Source organism: Balaenoptera musculus, chromosome 2, assembly GCF_009873245.2.
Source record: "Balaenoptera musculus isolate JJ_BM4_2016_0621 chromosome 2, mBalMus1.pri.v3, whole genome shotgun sequence".
Classification (NCBI taxonomy): Eukaryota; Metazoa; Chordata; class Mammalia; order Artiodactyla; family Balaenopteridae; genus Balaenoptera; species Balaenoptera musculus.
Genome location: NC_045786.1, coordinates 70,840,389 through 70,858,225, shown reverse-complemented (window position 1 = coordinate 70,858,225; position 17,837 = coordinate 70,840,389). Strand labels below are relative to the sequence as shown.

General features: G+C 40.5%; 1 protein-coding gene across 5 annotated transcripts in view; it reads left to right on the top strand.

The window, feature by feature from the left end:
* Positions 1-3,121: 3,121 nt before the first annotated feature.
* Positions 3,122-17,837, top strand: part of APH1B (aph-1 homolog B, gamma-secretase subunit) — a 95,251-nt gene continuing 80,535 nt past the window's right edge. For 3 of the 5 annotated variants that reach the window (XM_036841474.1, XM_036841473.1, XM_036841472.1), the window contains exons 1-4: positions 3,148-3,345; positions 4,708-4,878; positions 10,230-10,300; positions 11,434-11,556. In XM_036841474.1, the coding sequence (XP_036697369.1) occupies positions 3,233-3,345; positions 4,708-4,878; positions 10,230-10,300; positions 11,434-11,556 (478 nt within the window). In that variant the 5' untranslated portion in view covers positions 3,148-3,232. Of the gene's footprint in view, positions 3,346-4,707; positions 4,879-10,229; positions 10,301-11,433; positions 11,557-17,837 lie in introns of all 5 variants that reach the window. The other 2 variants (XM_036841471.1, XM_036841475.1) reach the window with 2 other exon arrangements.

Here is a 17,837-nt window from a genome sequence, read left to right as displayed (position 1 = left end):
AAATAAAGCGCAAGTGAATTCATTAGTATATTGTGAATTACTGGTGGGTATGTCCAAGCCTTATTGGATAAATTGCTAAAATGTGGTATTGCTTTTTGCACCCTCCCACTCCTCCAGGCGCATACCCAGCAGTGGATATCCTTATCCATAGTGTGTGTCAGCCTCTTTCCCCCAGGCACCTTTTAGAGATTTAACTCCCAGCATCACTTAGTATGTTTTCAAGTCTTTGGAGAAAACTCATAGTAAGTTCGTAAAAACTTAAGGAGTCAATAGCACTGCTTCTTAGCCTCACATTCCTCACTTGTAAAAGAATTGTGGAAATCAGTGTAAAAGTGCTTTTTAAACAGCCATGCATCATGTAAATGTAATTCAGAGAAAACTTGAAATAAGTGTTTCTAGTAAATAACCATGAATGCTGAAGAAGTCTATCTTATTGGTGATTTTGACAGTTTGATCTAGTTACTTCCTTTTCTATTTTATTCCAACAGACATCAGTTAAAGATGTCTTCATAGATAGGGGGGCAGAGTCATTACATTTTGCATTGCCTTCCCATTTTTTAACTGGACTTGGGGACTAAAATTGAACTGAGATATGGTCAAGGTAACGTAAGTGCAAATTCCCCCAGTTTATAGCTCTGCATGTTGAGTTGCCTACTTCCAAAGTATTTGAGGCACCTTTAATGGAGACACAGATCTTGGTTAAAATCAGGATAGTCAAATCAAAATAGGGATAAAAGAATAAGCCATATTCTGAAGTCATGGCAGTAATTGTAATTTAAAAAAAGAAGAAGAGTTGCTACAGTTGACTATTAAATTTAGCTCCAAGGTTCCTGGGAATTAAGATAAAGCCTGAATATGATGAGTTAGCTCTCAAGCTGAGCATATGCATTTGTCAGGAGAAACAAAACTTTTTTCTAGCCCTGAACTCAAACAGTAAATTAGAGATATTGAATAATGATAATGAAATAGTTTATGAAATATGCAAGAAAAAATGTAGATGGCCATTTTGCTACCCAAAAAATGGGGTTCGCCTCTTGGTGGGTGTCGAGCCAAAAGACACAACCAAGCCAAAGATCAGGAGAAGGAAGGATTTATTACTTGCAGCAAGTAAGGAGCACACTGGGGATCTTTCCCAAACAAGTGTCTCCCCAAATGGCAAAACTGGGGAAGTTTTAAGCTAAGGGTACATGCATATTTATGTAGACGCTTGAGCAGAGGAGAATTCAGCATAGAATTGAGGCAAAGGTTGACAGAGTCCAAGCTTTAGTTGATTGAAGTCACAAGGGTCAGAAAAGGTCAACATCATCACCCCTTAGGTTCCAGTTGATCTGGTGGTTGAGGCTTCAGGCTAATCTTTACCATTGAAACAGAGCTGGGAGTCTTTATTACTGATATCTTATCTTTGCTATTGTTACTTCTCTTGCCCAATAACAGTCCTACATTCTTTTGTTCCCTTAAGACTATTAATTACTAAGGCCTGTTCAAGGACAAGCATTGTGTCTAGGCTTAGATGACAAAATAGCTTAGGCCAAAAACAGATTTTCTTATGTCAATGAAGCCATGCCTGGTTCTCTGTCTCCGGGGACCCCCTATCCTATCTGCTTACAATTTCTTGTATTAAAAAAGCTTAATTTACACCAAGGACGTGAGTAGGATATGCCTCTGTGATGGCATTTCTGCATGAAGCTGAAGTAATGTAATTGTATTTGACAAATTTGATTCAGGATAGAACCAAAAGAATCTATCTAATGGTGAGTCACTCTATCAGTTTCAACTGTTGTCTCAACCTGAGTTTTAACAGGTGCTGGACAAGACATTTCAAAATGAAAAATTCTGTGGAGTAATAGGAAAATATGTATGTCTGTTTTAAATGGACAAAGGTGACATTTTACCACAAAAATTAAATACTTGTATTATTTGAAGGCCCATTTTTCAGAGGTGAGCTGCGAAAACATCTTCAGCCAGGTCCCAACTTTTGTCTTTTCAGTGTTGATTTCCAAGAGCTTTATTCACGATAGACATTAAAGAATGAGTAGGAATGGCTAACACTTACATGGCACTTACTGTGCAGGCACAATCCTCAAAATAACCCATGACGTATTATTATCCCCATTAGGCATGGAGGTAAATCTTAGATGTGAATGATTACGGAAATTAACCTTCTGGTTTTAATTTGTAAACCTCTCAGAAATTGTTTAATTAATACAAAATAGCAAATGTTTTTAAGTTCCACTTTTTAAATTATTTCACTCATTGAACAGATATTTAGTTCAGCGCCTTCTTGCTGCTGCAAAACCAACAAAGAACAAAACAAAGACCCTGCCCTCCAGAAGTTTACATTTTAATCGGGGAGACAAATGAGCAAGTAAAAACTGAGCAGGGAGATGTTACTGTTATTACGGGGTGGTCAAAGAATGCCTTCAAAAACAACTTTTTTAAGACTTGCCGGGAGTGGGGTACAAATAAAACCAGCTCGCCAAAACAACCCCGAGATGGACAGCTTCTACTGTGAGTTATCGCCTGGGTCACTGCCCTCCCAGCTAGAGTTTTGTACGTAGTTTCACGAAGTTCCCGCAACTATACAAATGGCATAATGTGCTTCAAAAAAAGACTCCTTTGTTTAGAAATGGAATCCTGCCTATGTCCTGCGCGGAGTTTTTCGTTAGCTGATCTGGACTCTTTCCCAGTTCTGGCTCCAGAGCGGGTTGGGGACCTCCCCTTCTCTTAGCCACGTCGTGGGCGGTGTCGTTGGCCTGATGGATGCGTACCAGTGGTGGTGGCGGGGGGCGGCGCCAAAGCTCCTACGCTAAAGTCTCCAGATACCGCCGCCTCTGCATCAGAAGCTGCTAAGTCTCCCGGGCTGAAAGCCGGAGGTGAGCCCCGCCCCGCCTCCTCCGCCGCGCCCCGCCCCGCCTCCTCCGCCGCGCCCCGCCTCCCCCGCCGCGCCCCGCCTCCCCCGCCGCGCCCCGCCTCCCCCGCCGCGCCGCGCCTCCCCCGCCGCGCCGCGCCGCGCCTCCCCCGCCGCGCCGCGCCCCGCCTCCGCCGCCGCGCCGCGCCCCGCCTCCGCCGCCGCGCCGCGCCCCGCCTCCGCCGCCGCGCCGCGCCCCGCCTCCGCCGCCGCGCCCCGCCTCCAGGCCCTCGGCCTGCCCCGCCCTCGCCGCTCGCTCTTGACCGTTGGCGTTCTGCGCCCCCGCGTCCCCGCTAGGCCCCCGGGCCGGCTTCTGCGGTCGCCATGACGGCGGCCGTGTTCTTCGGCTGCGCCTTCGTTGCCTTCGGGCCTGCGCTCGCCCTCTACATCTTCACCATAGCCACCGAGCCGTTGCGCATCATCTTCCTCATCATCGGGTAAGGCGGTTGCGCCGGGAAACCCGGACCTGGGGCTCCCCTCCCCCGCCGGGGGTATCGGCGATCCCTGGCGTCCCCACCAAACGGCTCGTCCTCGTTGGGCTTTGGAGGGGAGAAGGGTTAGGAGGGGGGAGAGCGGAGACCCCACTCCTGGGACTCCTCGCCCTCCTCCGAGGGTCGGCGAGAAAAGAACAAGAGCCCCGCGACCCCAGAGGGCGAGCTCTAGGGAAGGAGATCACACCTTGGGTCTCAGAAAACCCTGACGCTTGGCTCCCGACTTTTTGCCTAGGGTCCGTGGGTGGGCGTTAGTGAGTCATACATTAAAACTGTATTTAAAAAATTGTGGATAACTTCAAATATGCATTTTTTTTTGGAGGTCCCTAATTTCCCTCAGATTCTGACAGGCATCTGTAATCCCAAGCGAGTTAAGAGCCCTTAAGCACCTGGGGATCGGGTGCTTTAAAACATACGGATGCACAACACCTATCCCTCCCTGAATCAACTGAATAGGAATGTCTAGGGGGTGGAATTCGGACTTTTTAAAAGCGTCCCAGGTGATTCAGGTGTGCGGCCAAAGGGTAGAAACCTGTGAAAACTCCGCAGCACCTGTAGTACGTCTCCTTGCAGGAGCTTGGTCAATACCGAACTCTGGTGGCGAATGTAATCATCATCCCAGTTTTCACCTGTCTGGCAGCTCTTACTGGAGCTCCCCTACGACCCTCTCCGCCACTGAGTCTCACTTGGTACCAAGAGAAACAGCCAGGCGAGGCCAGTGAATCCCACCTTTTCTGAGCTTTCTCACCTCTCAAAACTGTATTGAAAATGCTGCATCACACGTGTCATTTAAAAAACAATAGAGATTTGGGCAAGAGGTCTGTAAAGCTTGTTATAATCATTAAAATCCACAGGAATGTTGTAAAAACCAGGCCTGGAAGACTGATGTAGATCAGAGCACAGGCTTTCAACCTCTGGATTTTAAACCAATCGCTCTGTTAATAGAGATGTAGACATTTTCCTGGAAAAGACATTTGCACATCAATGGGCAAAGCTTTAATTAGGAAGCTTAGCAAATAACCAAGTTTCCAGACAGACAGTCCTTGGCAGTTAGTCTGCAAATTTACTTACAAATAGCAGGGTCACTGAAAAAAGTGATTTTTAGGAAAAATCTCAAATTCCTCTTGGCCTGCATGTTTATTTCACCGGGGAAACTGCCCCATTGATTAGGACCAGTTGGTTAAGAGCATCACTGCATGAACACTTTTTTTGTCAGGAAATCTCTTCCTTCTCAAGCAGGGGTTTTTCTGCTTTTAAATCATTATTAGCCCTGTTCACTTGTAACTCCCCCCCACCCCTAATTTTCAGAGCTTTCTTCTGGCTGGTGTCTCTGCTGCTTTCTTCCTTCATTTGGTTCATGGCAGCAACCCTTACTGATAACAAACATGAACCAAGACAGAGAGATCTGCTGATCTTTGGAGTGTTAATCTCAGTCCTTATCCAAGAAATGTTCCGGTTTGCATATTATAAACTTTTAAAGTAAGTTAAATGCTTTACCTTTTTTCCCAGTTTTATTTGAATTATGATTTAGTAGTTTGAAACATTAATGTATTGTTGTATTTGAAGGTCCATGTCTTCCTACATAGTTCCAAGCCAAGGGATTGTACATTTCCAGTCTGAAAATATTGAGTATTTTAACTCGTGGACATTCATTCCTTCCTTCACTCATTCAAAAAATATGTCTTGAGAATTTGCTCAATGCCGTGCATACCCTAGGTACTGGGGATACATCATGATTAAAAGACAGTCTCATGGTGGTAATATTATAGTGGGAAGAGATAGACAACAAATGAATAAACAAGAAAAGACATTGTATATTAAAAGATAAGGGCTTCCCTGGTGGCGCAGTGGTTGAGAATCTGCCTGCCAGTGCAGGGTACATGGGTTCAAGCCCTGGTCTGGGAAGATCCCACATGCCGCGGAGCAACTGGGCCCGTGAGCCACAATTACTGAGCCTGCGCGTCTGGAGCCTGTGCTCCGCAACAAGAGAGGCCGCGATAATGAGAGGCCCGCGCGCCGCGATGAAGAGTGGCCCCCGCTTGCCGCAACTAGAGAAAGCCCTCGCACAGAAACGAAGGCCCAACACAGCAATAAATAAATAAACAAACAAACAAACAAACAAACAAACCCAAAGTTAAAAAAAAATAAATAAATAAAAGATAATAAGTGCCATGGAGAAAAATAAGCTAGAGAAATAGTCATTGAAACAAGAAGAACAAAAACTGTACCAGATCAGAATTTATACGCACTTCTCTTTGACATCACCTAAAATAGGTAATTTCTTATGGTGATTATGCCTGCCATTATTTTGACCGTATTAGGGAGGAACGGGTTCATTTTGTGATATGTCATTTGATTTCATGTTCAGAATAGAAAAATACATTAAAAAAAAAAAAAGCCATGGGCATGAGTTCCCTTTTTAGGCCAGAAAATAGGTCATCTGTAGGATCCATGAGGATCTCACATGAAACCACTGTTTTTAAACACAGCTTGAACTTGGAACCATATTTTCTTTCAGGTAGTCATGAGGTTGGCTTTGATTATGTAGTAAGGCTTAGTTAGTAGAGTGATAAATGTGCTATGTCTTCTCATCTCTGCAAATGAGATAATTAAAGCACTTTATGAATTTTATGGATGCAACCAAGACAGAACCTCAATAACATCTCTTATAATAGGCTTCTGATAATTTGTTCTTGCCAATATGCCAGTCCTTTTGTATTTTTTACTTGTTGCTTTTAATAACAGATATTGAAATTTAATAACGAAGCAATTTAAATCACAAGTAGAAAACCAGGAAGCCATTGCTTAGAAGCAAAAGTCATATCTGAGAAAAAGTTTAAAAATGAAATTTCCATTAGTTCCTGGAAATATTAAAGAACAACCAATAAAAATCAAACATAACATTTCAGATTCCATGGGAATACAGTAGCCTTAACAGATGGACATTCAGCTGTGGTTGAATGTTTCTGGTATGCAGCAGTTACTACTATTCCAAAATTTAACTGTAGAATATATTAAGGTAATAAAAATCTCCTTCTTTCTGACCTCTACCTTACACAGGCAGATGCAGTCTCTGTCACGAGGTTATCATCTTGTCTCTTTCAAGGCTAAACATTCCTCATTTCTTCAGCTGGCCCTCAGGAGACATGGATGTGGCTTCCAAACCTTTTCCCATCTCTGTTCTTTTATGTCAGTGGACACACCCCTTTTTGTCGGTGCCTGGGATTTACCTGTGCCCGGAACCCAGCACAGTACCCTGCTGTGGTCGAAGCAGTGCAGAGAGCAGGGTCCTTCCCACCCTTGACAGGGCACTGTTCTCTTAACTCAGCCTCGGGTTGCACTGGATTTTCCTGTCTCCAACATCACTGGCTCATGTTGGTTTTGCATTTACTAATTTCAGTAGATTTTCATAGATCAGGACATGGCTTTAATAACCCCTTAGGACTTGAGGTTCTAAAACCTCACTTACCTGGAGTGGCTAAATGGGTATCTGCTGTTCTTCACTATTGTGTTTCTTCACGGTTTCCACCTGAAAAGCAACCGTTTATTGGCACTAACCTAAGGTTCCAAAGGACTACAAGCTGAACATGGGTTGCCTTTTTTTTTTGGCCATGGCTGTGTGGCTTGTGGGATCTTAGTTCCTCCACCAGGGATTGAACCCACGCCTTCGGCAGTGAAAGCGCAGAGTCCTAACCACTGGACCACCTGGGAATTCCCCACGGGTTGCCTTTTTTTTTTTGGCTGCGCCGGGAGGCATGTGGGATCTTAGTTCCCCGACCAGGGATCGAACCTGTGCCTCTTGGAGTCTTAACCACTGGACGGCCAGGGAAGTCCCAGAGTTGCCATTTTTAACGAGGGCCACGTGCAGAAGGAATTATGGCTGTCAGTCTGCAGGCTCTCATGCCAGGAAATTCACAGAAGCCTCTTTGGCCTTCTGGGGAAACCGTGTTTGCTCCTCTGAAAGGACCTTTGGAGATTTGCAAACAAATAATAGGACAAACCTGTATTAACAGGTGCCTTTGTTTGCCTTTACAAAAGGCATCTGCTACAAACCTTTGGAATATGGTACAGTATTTTCCTAGCACATTTTAGAAATGTTGGATGTTATGTAGTTACGTGTTAAAACAAGTTTGAGAATTATTATGATACTTTATTCATGACTAACATTTATATAGATGCATTTAAGTTGCTCTCTTAGGCTTTACTACATTCAAATATAGGAACTTCAGTTTAATCAGTATTCTAACTATCTCCACTGCCAAAGTAGGTTTTGAACTTTTAAGTTTAAAGTACTGCCTCAATCAAATTTTCTCTATCTGAATTTGGTGCCAAGATTAAAATGTGGAGAGCTTGCACCAGTTTTTTTTTTTACATATATGGAATTGAATCAAAGTATTTATCATTGTAGTCCAATATAAATTTATTTCGTGGCTTAGGTCTTAGGACCAGTACTTCATCTTGAATGAATGAATTGACACTTTCAGCCTAGCAAAGAGTTGCACTCTGAGAAATTGACATGTGGCCACATGTGATAGCCCTTTCTACCTTAATCAGAAGGAAAAAGAAAAACCCAAGTTATGGTCCTGCACATTGCCTAAAACATACCTTAGAATTTTTTGGCTTGGATTGAAGCTTTTGTAATTTAGTTCAATTGTCTTATAATGCTGATACCATAAATATTTGGTAATTTGAGAAAATCATTTATAGACAAAATAATAAGATAATCATTGCTATAATGTCTTAAAAGGCATAAGTCTATTTAAAAAATTTTCTAAAATGGTGTATTTATATGCATATTCCTTGGTACTTTCCCTCTCTTACACACACGTATAAAGTGAATCAGAAGAAACAAGAAAGCTGGTATGATTTATCATTTGTTTTTCAAAGTTTATATTTAAAAAATTGAGCTTTTTCTTTTTTGTTCTTGGAAACAATAATAAACGCAAACAAAGAATTTTCCACTTCAGTAAAATGGTCAAATTAAAATCACCGTCACTTACATCATCAGTTCAGTTGTGTGATGTATCCGGCAGGAACACGGAAACTGATGGTGTTTTGTACTTTTTCACTTCCTGATGTTGGCCCTAGACCTTTCCTTCCTCATTGAACAAGGACGTTTACTAAACTTTTAAATTTATATCTTTAATATATTTGTGATAGCAGTACTTTGTTTTACTAAATAGCAAAAATCTTTTATTCATTGCTGAGCAATTTACATAAAACAGAAATCCTCCAAAATTTATTGATTCTATTATACCATTATATCTGTTTGTTGATGGAAGTTATTGCTATTGTATAGGTCTCTAAGCATTCAGTAGCCTTTAACAACATTCCTGTGACAGGTACGTTTATTTAGGAAAATTGCACATTTCAGGTGGTTACTGCTCCAGAGAAAGAAGATGACAGTCACTAAATTTTGGCTCATGTCCCTGCTACCAAGTGATGCTTCCAAATGGAGAGCACTGAAATGGCAAATTGTTTCTTTTGAATCTAGAAAAGAAAAAGGCCTTTTTTTTTTTTGGCCGCATCTGGGATCTTAGTTCCCCGACCAGGGATTGAATCTGTGCCCCCTGCATTGGAAGCGTGGAGTCTTAACCACTGGACCGCCAGGGAAGTCCCAAAGACCTTCTTTATGCTTATTACAATTTTGGTTGAATTCTGTGTTGCCTTAATGTAGTCAATATATTTATGTCATGAGATAGGCTCACTGTAGTGAATATACATACCTTAAAATTTAATTAACACAATACCCAGAATATAATTTCCATGTTCTAGTTAGTTTTCTACTCTTACAGTTAACTGAACTCCTTTTTGTTTCAGCACTTGTTGAAAAATTGTTGTAAAATGTTTGGTTCCTTTATTGCTTTAATAAGTATACTTTAAATATAATTTAAATATCCTTTGCGTCAGGATTGTTGTTGCAGACTTTCTAGCCAACAAGGGGTAGCAATAGTGACAAGAGTGGAGCCGACCTGCCGCAGTCCTCACACATTTGTATGGGGTGCAGGGGCTCATGGTCAGTTTGCAAATTGTCCACGACAGAAGCATGGATATGATCACTCTGAAGATCATTTCTTATTGAGCAGTAGTCTAATGTTTCATTCAGGTATTCATTTATCTTCTTTTCTGAGGGTAGCATTTTATTCTCCCCTGATTACTTCTCCCCTGAGGCCTGACTGGCGTTATGAAACAAATAATGTTTTCGAATCAGAAGACCATTTGATTAGGTATCCATATGAGAGTTCACACTGTCAGTGTTGTAGGATTTAAGAGTAAGGAGAGATGGGATGAATAATTATCAATCATTGGTAAAGATGGCTTCTTTGAGCAATTGTTGCATGAACTAGACTTTGAAGAGTGAGTACCACTTACGTTCTACGGAGTGGAGGGTAGAAGGGAGAGTGACAGAATAAGTCTAACCCAGGCGGAAATACAACAAAGTACCAAAGAAGTGGAATAGAAGATACAGTACTTTGGGAGGAGGAAAAATTCAGAGTGGTAGATGCCATAAGATATTGAATTAAATACTTCCTAAGCTTAGTCATAAGTATTACTTTTTTTTGTATTATTAAACTCAATCCCTGATGGCTTATTTACTTATATTCTTGTTATTTTTCCTCCTCTTTGTGAATGTCAGACAAAAGGCAAAAGTTGGTTGGAAATTTTGGTTGACTTTAGTTAATTGAAAACTTGCTGTGTTCGTTTAAATGGATTTTAGATTTAGAGTATGATGTGATCAAAAACCTCATTAAGTATCTGGATTTCAAAATATCGTATGTATTTTTCTGATATACTACTTAAAAAAAATTATCTGTGTGGTTTTATTTTAGAAAATCCAGTGAGGGTTTGAAGAGTATAAACCCAGGTGAGAAAGCACCCTCTATGCGATTGCTGGCTTATGGTAAGTTAGAACTGCATAGCGTCCTAAAGATAAGAGATCAGACTTGACATAAAAGCCATTTTTATCTTTTTTTTTTTTTTAATTTATTTATTTTTATTTATTTATGGCTGTGTTGGGTCTTCGTTTCTGTGCGAGGGCCTTCTCTAGTTGTGGCAAGCGGGGGCCACTCCTCATCGCGGTGCGCGGGCCCCTCACTATCGCAGCCTCTCTTGTTGCGGAGCACAGGCTCCAGACGCGCAGGCTCAGTAATTGTGGTCCACGGGCCCAGTTGCTCCGCGGCACGTGGGATCCTCCCAGACCAGGGCTCGAACCTGTGTCCCCTGCATTGGCAGGCAGACCCTCAACCACTGCGCCACCAGGGAAGCCCCATTTTTATCTTTTAAATCTTTGTAGGTTTCAAGTAGTATTTTACTACCGCATTGGCCTATTGGTGTACATTGTTTATTTTTCTAGCTTTCCAGGGCCCTTATGTAAAGGAAAGTGATTGCAGGTGACCATTATCTGTGTGTTCATTAAATATTAACCAGATTTGACAGTTACGTTTTTTAACACGTATACACTCTAGTTAACAATTTCTAAGTGATGTTATTGTTACCTTCTCTGGGTTGTTTCCATGACTTTGTCTGTACTGAGAGGACTCTTCATATTAATACAGTTAATACCTCTTTGTATTTTTCTCTCAGAATTATGGTTTAAAGGTTGGATCCGGGTCCCTAAATTGAGTCACCCAGCTTGACCCAGGGATCCCTCTTTACAATACAGTCACCCCTCAAGCTCAGTTCCATCAAACTTAATTCTGCAGATTCTGTTGTCATGAGTTAAAGTCAGAGCTTCAGTATCGTATCCTTCTGTCTCGCCTATCCCTTCGGAGCCTTTCTGGATCTCTTTCTCTCCCTTTTCATTTCTCTGCTACATTTCACTGACCATTTCCTTTCCTCTTTTCTCCCCACTTCTCTCTCGGTTCATCATTTAGCCAAGCGCTTGCCTTTTCTGAGCCAGCTTTCCACTGCTCCTCCAACAGCATGTGCACCCTTTTTCCTTCAACAAAATAGTGTTCCTTAGTCCTTGGGAATTTGATTTGAAGAGAAATCACAGCATGAGTAAGGTTTAACAGTGTTTTCCTTCCTCTTTAGTTTCTGGCTTGGGCTTTGGAATCATGAGTGGAGTATTTTCCTTTGTAAATACCCTGTCTGACTCCTTGGGACCGGGCACGGTGGGCATTCATGGAGACCCTCCCCAGTTCTTCCTGAATTCAGGTATGTGTCTGGTAGCTGTGAATGTTCAGATTTATGATCTAAATGATCATCCTTAGTGGAGTTCCCTGGCTTAGGAAATGAAGTGAATAGAAATTTATGTTATACCTTCTAAAGGCAAGATACTGTTAGACACTGTGATGGAAAGGACCTAGGAAAATACAAATTACATTTAGAGTATTGTAGAATTTTAGAGTGGAACTAAGCTTGCATAAAATTTTTCTGTTACTATACTAACAGTGTTGCTGTATAGCTGATATATTGTAAGTGAACTTTTATAGGCTATATGCTTTTTTTGTTTTTGTTTTTATTAGTTTATATTTCTCTTCACTGTAGCCCTAATCTTAATTCATTTGTCATCTTGGCCGCTTTTTGGAATGGGAAGTATAATTTAATCTTGAAATTGAGAGGAGAGAAAATAGTTCTTATTTAATGTGAGGTAATGTCATATATCTAAAAACGTATATTTAAACATATATATATTTAATTTTAACTGTAACATTCCATCTTCCCTGTTCATTAAGAACTGGGACACCAGCAGGAACTTAGAGTCCCTTGTTCCTCCTCACTCCTCCCCGACAGGTAACTGTTGCCCTGATTTTGTGTTATTAAGTCCCTGGGTTAGCCAGGTCTGAAAGTTAGGTTTTTAACATGTATCGATGTTTTACTTTGAAGGTAAAACCTGAAAGTTTTACCTTCATGTGTGTATCTGAAAAAAAAAAAAAAGTTTAGTTTTCTTGCTTTTGAACATTTAAAAATAAATTGTACTATATATTCTTTTAAAAAAAGAAATTGAGAGGAAAAAAATAATAGATGAGTTGACCTTTATCCAAAGATGCAGGTAAAAGGACCAACCCATTTCAAACCGCTTTTCATCCACCAGATGAAAATTGTCCCCATGATGCAGTGGTCACACATTTGAGAGTTGGTAATATACATAATTAATATAAGATCTCTCCTAAATTACACAAGAAGAATCTTTTAAAAAATAGTTTTTAAAAACCCCACTGTATTTTTTTGTCTTCACAAGTTGTTATCGTTGAAATAAGTGACCCTATGCACAGATTCTTTTAATTAAATCATTATTAATTTATCATCTGTACTAAAGTAATTTCTGTCTTCAAGGAGCTTATCATCTTGTAGAGGGAATAAGACCAAAAAAGTGATTAAGCGTTTCAATGCAGTTTAACATAATAATAGAAAAGATATAAGGAGGTATGACCAAATTAAACAAACAAATTGCTGCAGTAAAAAATTGAGAGACATGCTGCACGTTATAGTGATCCCCAAACCCAGTGGACCCTTGTTCATCATTTCAGTTCAGACCTTGGTATCTCCTGTCTAGATTACTACCATTAACTCCCACCCGGTTAGTCTTTCCTCAACACATTTTCCATGGGAATCCATCCTGTATACAGCCCCCCAAATGACTCGTCCCTGCACAAAAATGTATAAGGGCTTTTCAAGGCCTACAAGTTATTCAGGGCCCTTCACGTCCGGCTACAAGTTAGAGGACAGGAAAGTATGTCAGTGGAATGGGTCCTACTTATTTAGTTGCGCCCCCAACATAGCAAATTATCTTCCTTTTAAACATTCCATAATTAGAATATTTCTGACAGTCTTAAAAAATGAACATAATAATGAGTATTAGATTTTTAGAACAACTGTAATATTAATGCTAAAATCTGTTAGCGTCCAATATAAGTTAATAAAACATAATCAGGAGGGGGTGTTACTGCTGCAGTTTTCTATATTTTCTTAAATCAGTCTATTAAACTGCAACGTACGCATTTTTTTTTTTTGGTTCTCAAGTAGCAGTCTCCTAATGGAACTTATTTTTCTACCAGATTCTCTCACTAGATTGCGCTAATTCCCTTTTGTGAACTAGGCTGTTTTCATAAGATTGGTTTAAAATGATTGTTTTGGAAGAAAGTAAAACATGTGCTAGCAATTTGGGGATTGTATTTGTGATTTCTATAAATTCAAAGAGAATAAAGTGTTGTAATATCTTTAGCTAAGTTAGGACGGCAGGCTGACCATGCTGTGGATGTGTACCTATAGAGTCAAGAATAGCTGTTAACTTTTATCATGTGCTAGAGTTTATTTGTTATAACATCATTCTTTGGAGCATAACCTTTGAATTAAACATTTAAGAAACTACTTATTGCATTTAAAAATAATAACCCCAAATTTGCATGTATTTGTGTTTATTGCATATATTATTTGTAACTGCTGCTGTTTCCATGTATTTAGGCATGAGCTCCTTTTTAATTTTTCAGTTAAATAGTTTAACATACTCCATTATAAATGCCTAAGTAATAATCAGGAATATGGGGTATAATTAGTATGTCTATGTTAGTACAAGATGTACACTATATGATACCTGTATGTACATAGGTTTTCATGTGACAAGTCAGCATAGTTTACAAATTAAATGTATTATAAGTTAATTATTTTTGGTTGTAGTTGTATAGTAGGCTAACATTAACTTTATTAGAATCATTACCGTTATTCTGTATAGAGGCAAGGTATAGGAATTGGAGTTGTAAGTTCAAGTCTTACCCTGGCTCATTAATTTAGTATTTTGGGCAAGTCCATTTGATCATTTAATCACTCATTCCACAAATAATTAAGTATTTTTATTTAACAGCCCAGTTAATGTTTACATGTTCCACTCATAGCAGGGAATAAAGACAAACAGCTGATTACAGCAAAGTGTGATAGATACCATGATGAGGAAGAGCCATGAGTGCGCGAAAAAGCTGTAACCCACTCGGGTGGTATTGTACTTCTCCTTTGTAGTACTTACCGCATTTGTAATTAATTGATCAACTGTGTAGTTATTTGTTTATGTCTTTCTCCCCAGCTGGATGCTCAGCCATATAAGTGCAAGGACTGTCTGTCTTGTTCACTGCAGTATCCCCAGCACCTTGTGGAGTTCTTTGTTTCTAGATGAACTCATAAATATTTATTGAAAAAAAATGAAAGACAATGCTTATGGAGGAAGGGCTATCTGAGTAGAGATTTAAAGGATGAATGGTAGGTGGCAGGCAAAGCAAGGTGGTTGTCAGGGAAGAATGTTCCAGGTGGAGGGAAGCAGTCTTCCTTGTAGTCCTGGAGGTTAGAAAGACATTGTTCACGGGGCACAGGAAATACTGGACTTCCATCTAACCCCTCAATTTCCTCATCTTTCAGCAGAGGCAAAAATAATACCTAGCTCAAGGTCGTAGAGAATGAAATGAAATTAGAGAGTATATATTTAAGTGCTCTATAAACTGTAAAATAGCCCAAGGGTAGAGAATTTGGTTCTCGAAATGAAGAATAGAATTTAGAGAAAGGATAATTTCTCTAATTTATGTGGTATCTGGATTTATCACTCTGAATTGCCTCCCTTATGCTTTAGAAGAAAAATGTCTTTAGTACTCAGTAAGGATAGCTGATATTTTATTTTTAGAACTTCCCCAAACCATTTCATTTGTATTGGGTTGGCCAAAAAGTTCACTCGGTTAACGAATACATTGTCCAATGAAGTTCTTGGTGAAAATGAAAAATGTGTCTTTTATTTTTACTTGAAACTGAACGAACTTTTTGGCTAACCCAGTATTTTATTTTCTTAGCAGTGCTCTTATCTAGGTAAGGTTTTCAACTTTTCAGCCGCTAAACCTTTTACTAGGAGAAATCAGTATGGGTCAGATCACATGTAGAGTATCGTGTTCAATTCTGAGCATTGTGATTTAATAGGAATACTGAAGAACTAAAGTTGGTATAGAAGAACATCGTTAGTATGGTGAAAGATCTAGAAGCTGTATTATTGAAGGGAAGAGGAATATTGAGCTTGAAGAAAAATAAAAGTAAGGGGAATGTGGGAGATTTCATTTGTGTCCAAATTTGCCATTCTGCTGTAATAGAAATATACATCCACACCCTTGCATTGACCTCATGGTGACTAGACGTACTTGCCTACCCCTGACTTTGAGCTCAGCCCTGTGACACGAATTGGCCAAATAGTGAACGTAAGTCACTAATTGGATGTAAGTGGATGTAAGTCAGAGACATAAAAAGCACTTGCATGGTTGGTTCTGCCCTCTTGGGCTCTGATCATGTGCCAGAGAACATGCCCCCATAGTTAATGCCCCCTTAGCCTGGACCACAGAATGAACAAGTATAGAGCAGACCTGGGCCCAACCTGAAATGACAAGGCAAACCCAGCTGTACCAGCAGGCTGCAGCAGAGCTGTCCAGCTGACCCCAGCCTCACTTAATCAGCCAAAGCACAGTCAACCTCTAGACCAGTGAGCATGAGAATAAATCCTTGTTGTTGTAACCCAGTGAGTTTTTTTCATTCATTCACTTTTTTCCTGTAGTATTTTAAGTATTGATATAATTTCTATAATACAATGTGGCAGTTTGTTAAATGTTTAAACTTTTAAGTGAAAGCACTTTTCATGCAAGACTGTCTCAAATAGCTACCAATTCCAGAGAGGTAGAGAAACTATAGCATTGTTAATGATACAGAGAAAATGATCTGCAATAGAGCTTAATCTGCAATTCTTATCCTTTTCTGAATTTGTTAGAATCTTAATTTCTTATAATAAATTATCACAACTGTCACCGCTTATGACACAAGGATGCTCCATATACTGTAACGTGTCATTGGTTTTGTCACCAAATATATATTTTCATTATATGTTTTCATTACATCAGTAGTGTAATAGTCTTTCCTTCAAGCTTCTCAAATAACTGAGAATGGAAAATTATACTTTCGGAATATCTTTTCCCCAAACCTTGGCCTGTTATAGGCTCTAGTAGCCTATGATACATTATCAAGTATGCAGAGCCCAGGTAGCCATCTTTAGGCAGAGTGCAAACAGGCAGCTCAGTGAATTGCTTCGCAGAGTGACTGAAAGAATGACACAGGCTGTGGCTCTTCCACATGTGTTCTAGGTCACCTTCTGTGACACTGACATCTCTTTGCCCACATGGCTGGGTGGAGAGCCCGTGCTGACCCCTTTGCAGTTCAGGCAGCCTAATGCCTTGTGCTTCTCTCTCTCTTCAGGCCTTGTGTCATCTTCACATGTGAATTGGTCCTTATTTTCTTCATCCACTGCTGCCTTTAATTTTTGGTGGTTTCTTTTGTGTGTGTGTGTGTTTAGTTTCTTTTTCTTCAATGAATCTTACAGAGATTTTTTTCGTAGTGTGATGAGCAGGATAGTACCCTGTAAAGATGATTTGCATTGGGAAAAGGTAATATTTTTTGAATACCATTCAACATAGTATCTTCCTTCATTTAGCCCCATAGGAATATATGTTTACCCACTATACCCAATATTTATAATTTGAAAGGAGAAAAAAAAAATCCTGTCTTCAGCTTTATTGATGAGCCTAGCCTTGCTCAGCAACCTCAGCTTGATCCTCTGCAGCTCCATGGCTGTGCTGGGAGGATGTGCTGGAGTCCTGGCATTTACTGAGCTGCTCCACGCGCACTTCTCACCAAGGACGCTCGTCACTACTGGGACCGCTTGTACCAGGTCACTCTTCTACCTCCCCTCAGCTCTGCTAAAGAGAATCACAATGTTCACGTCAGTGAACACAGCTGCTGCTGTGCACAGTTTCTGGAGGAATCATTCACATTGTAACAGCTTTCACTGGTGTGCTCTGAGGTTTTCCAACACTATTCATGGAACAGGTTTTAACTAAATTTCCCCAAACCACTTTTCTTACATGCATAGAAGTTTGGAAATCTTCATGGTTCTATGAAGGGATTAATCAAGCTTGAGGTTTATTTTAAGGCAGCGGTCCCCAACCTTTTTTGGCACCAGGGACCGGTTTCATGGAAGACAGTTTTTTCCTGGAGCCGGGGGTGGGGGGATGATGGTTCAGGCGGGAATGCGAGCGATGGGGAGCGATGGGGAGCGGCAGATGAAGCTTGGCTCGCTCGCCCACCACTCACCTCCTGCCGTGCGGCCGGATTTCTAACAGGCCGTGGACCAGTACCGGTCCGTGGCCCGGGGGTTGGGGACCCCTGTTTTAAGGGATAGATCTGTTAGATTTTCTCATCTTTTTCATTCTAAAATACTTCACCAAACAGTTACTTGAATATTTTCATTTACAAAGATCTACGTGGATATTTCCATCTTGAGAATGAATTGCCTTGTTTCAGATGGTAGGCTGCTTTTCCATCTCTCAGGAGACTTTCTCCTTATATTCAGTGGAACAGTGATTTGCAGTACTGCTGATTTACCAGCATTTCTGGAGGACAGAAGGCACGGATGGCATCTTTAAAGC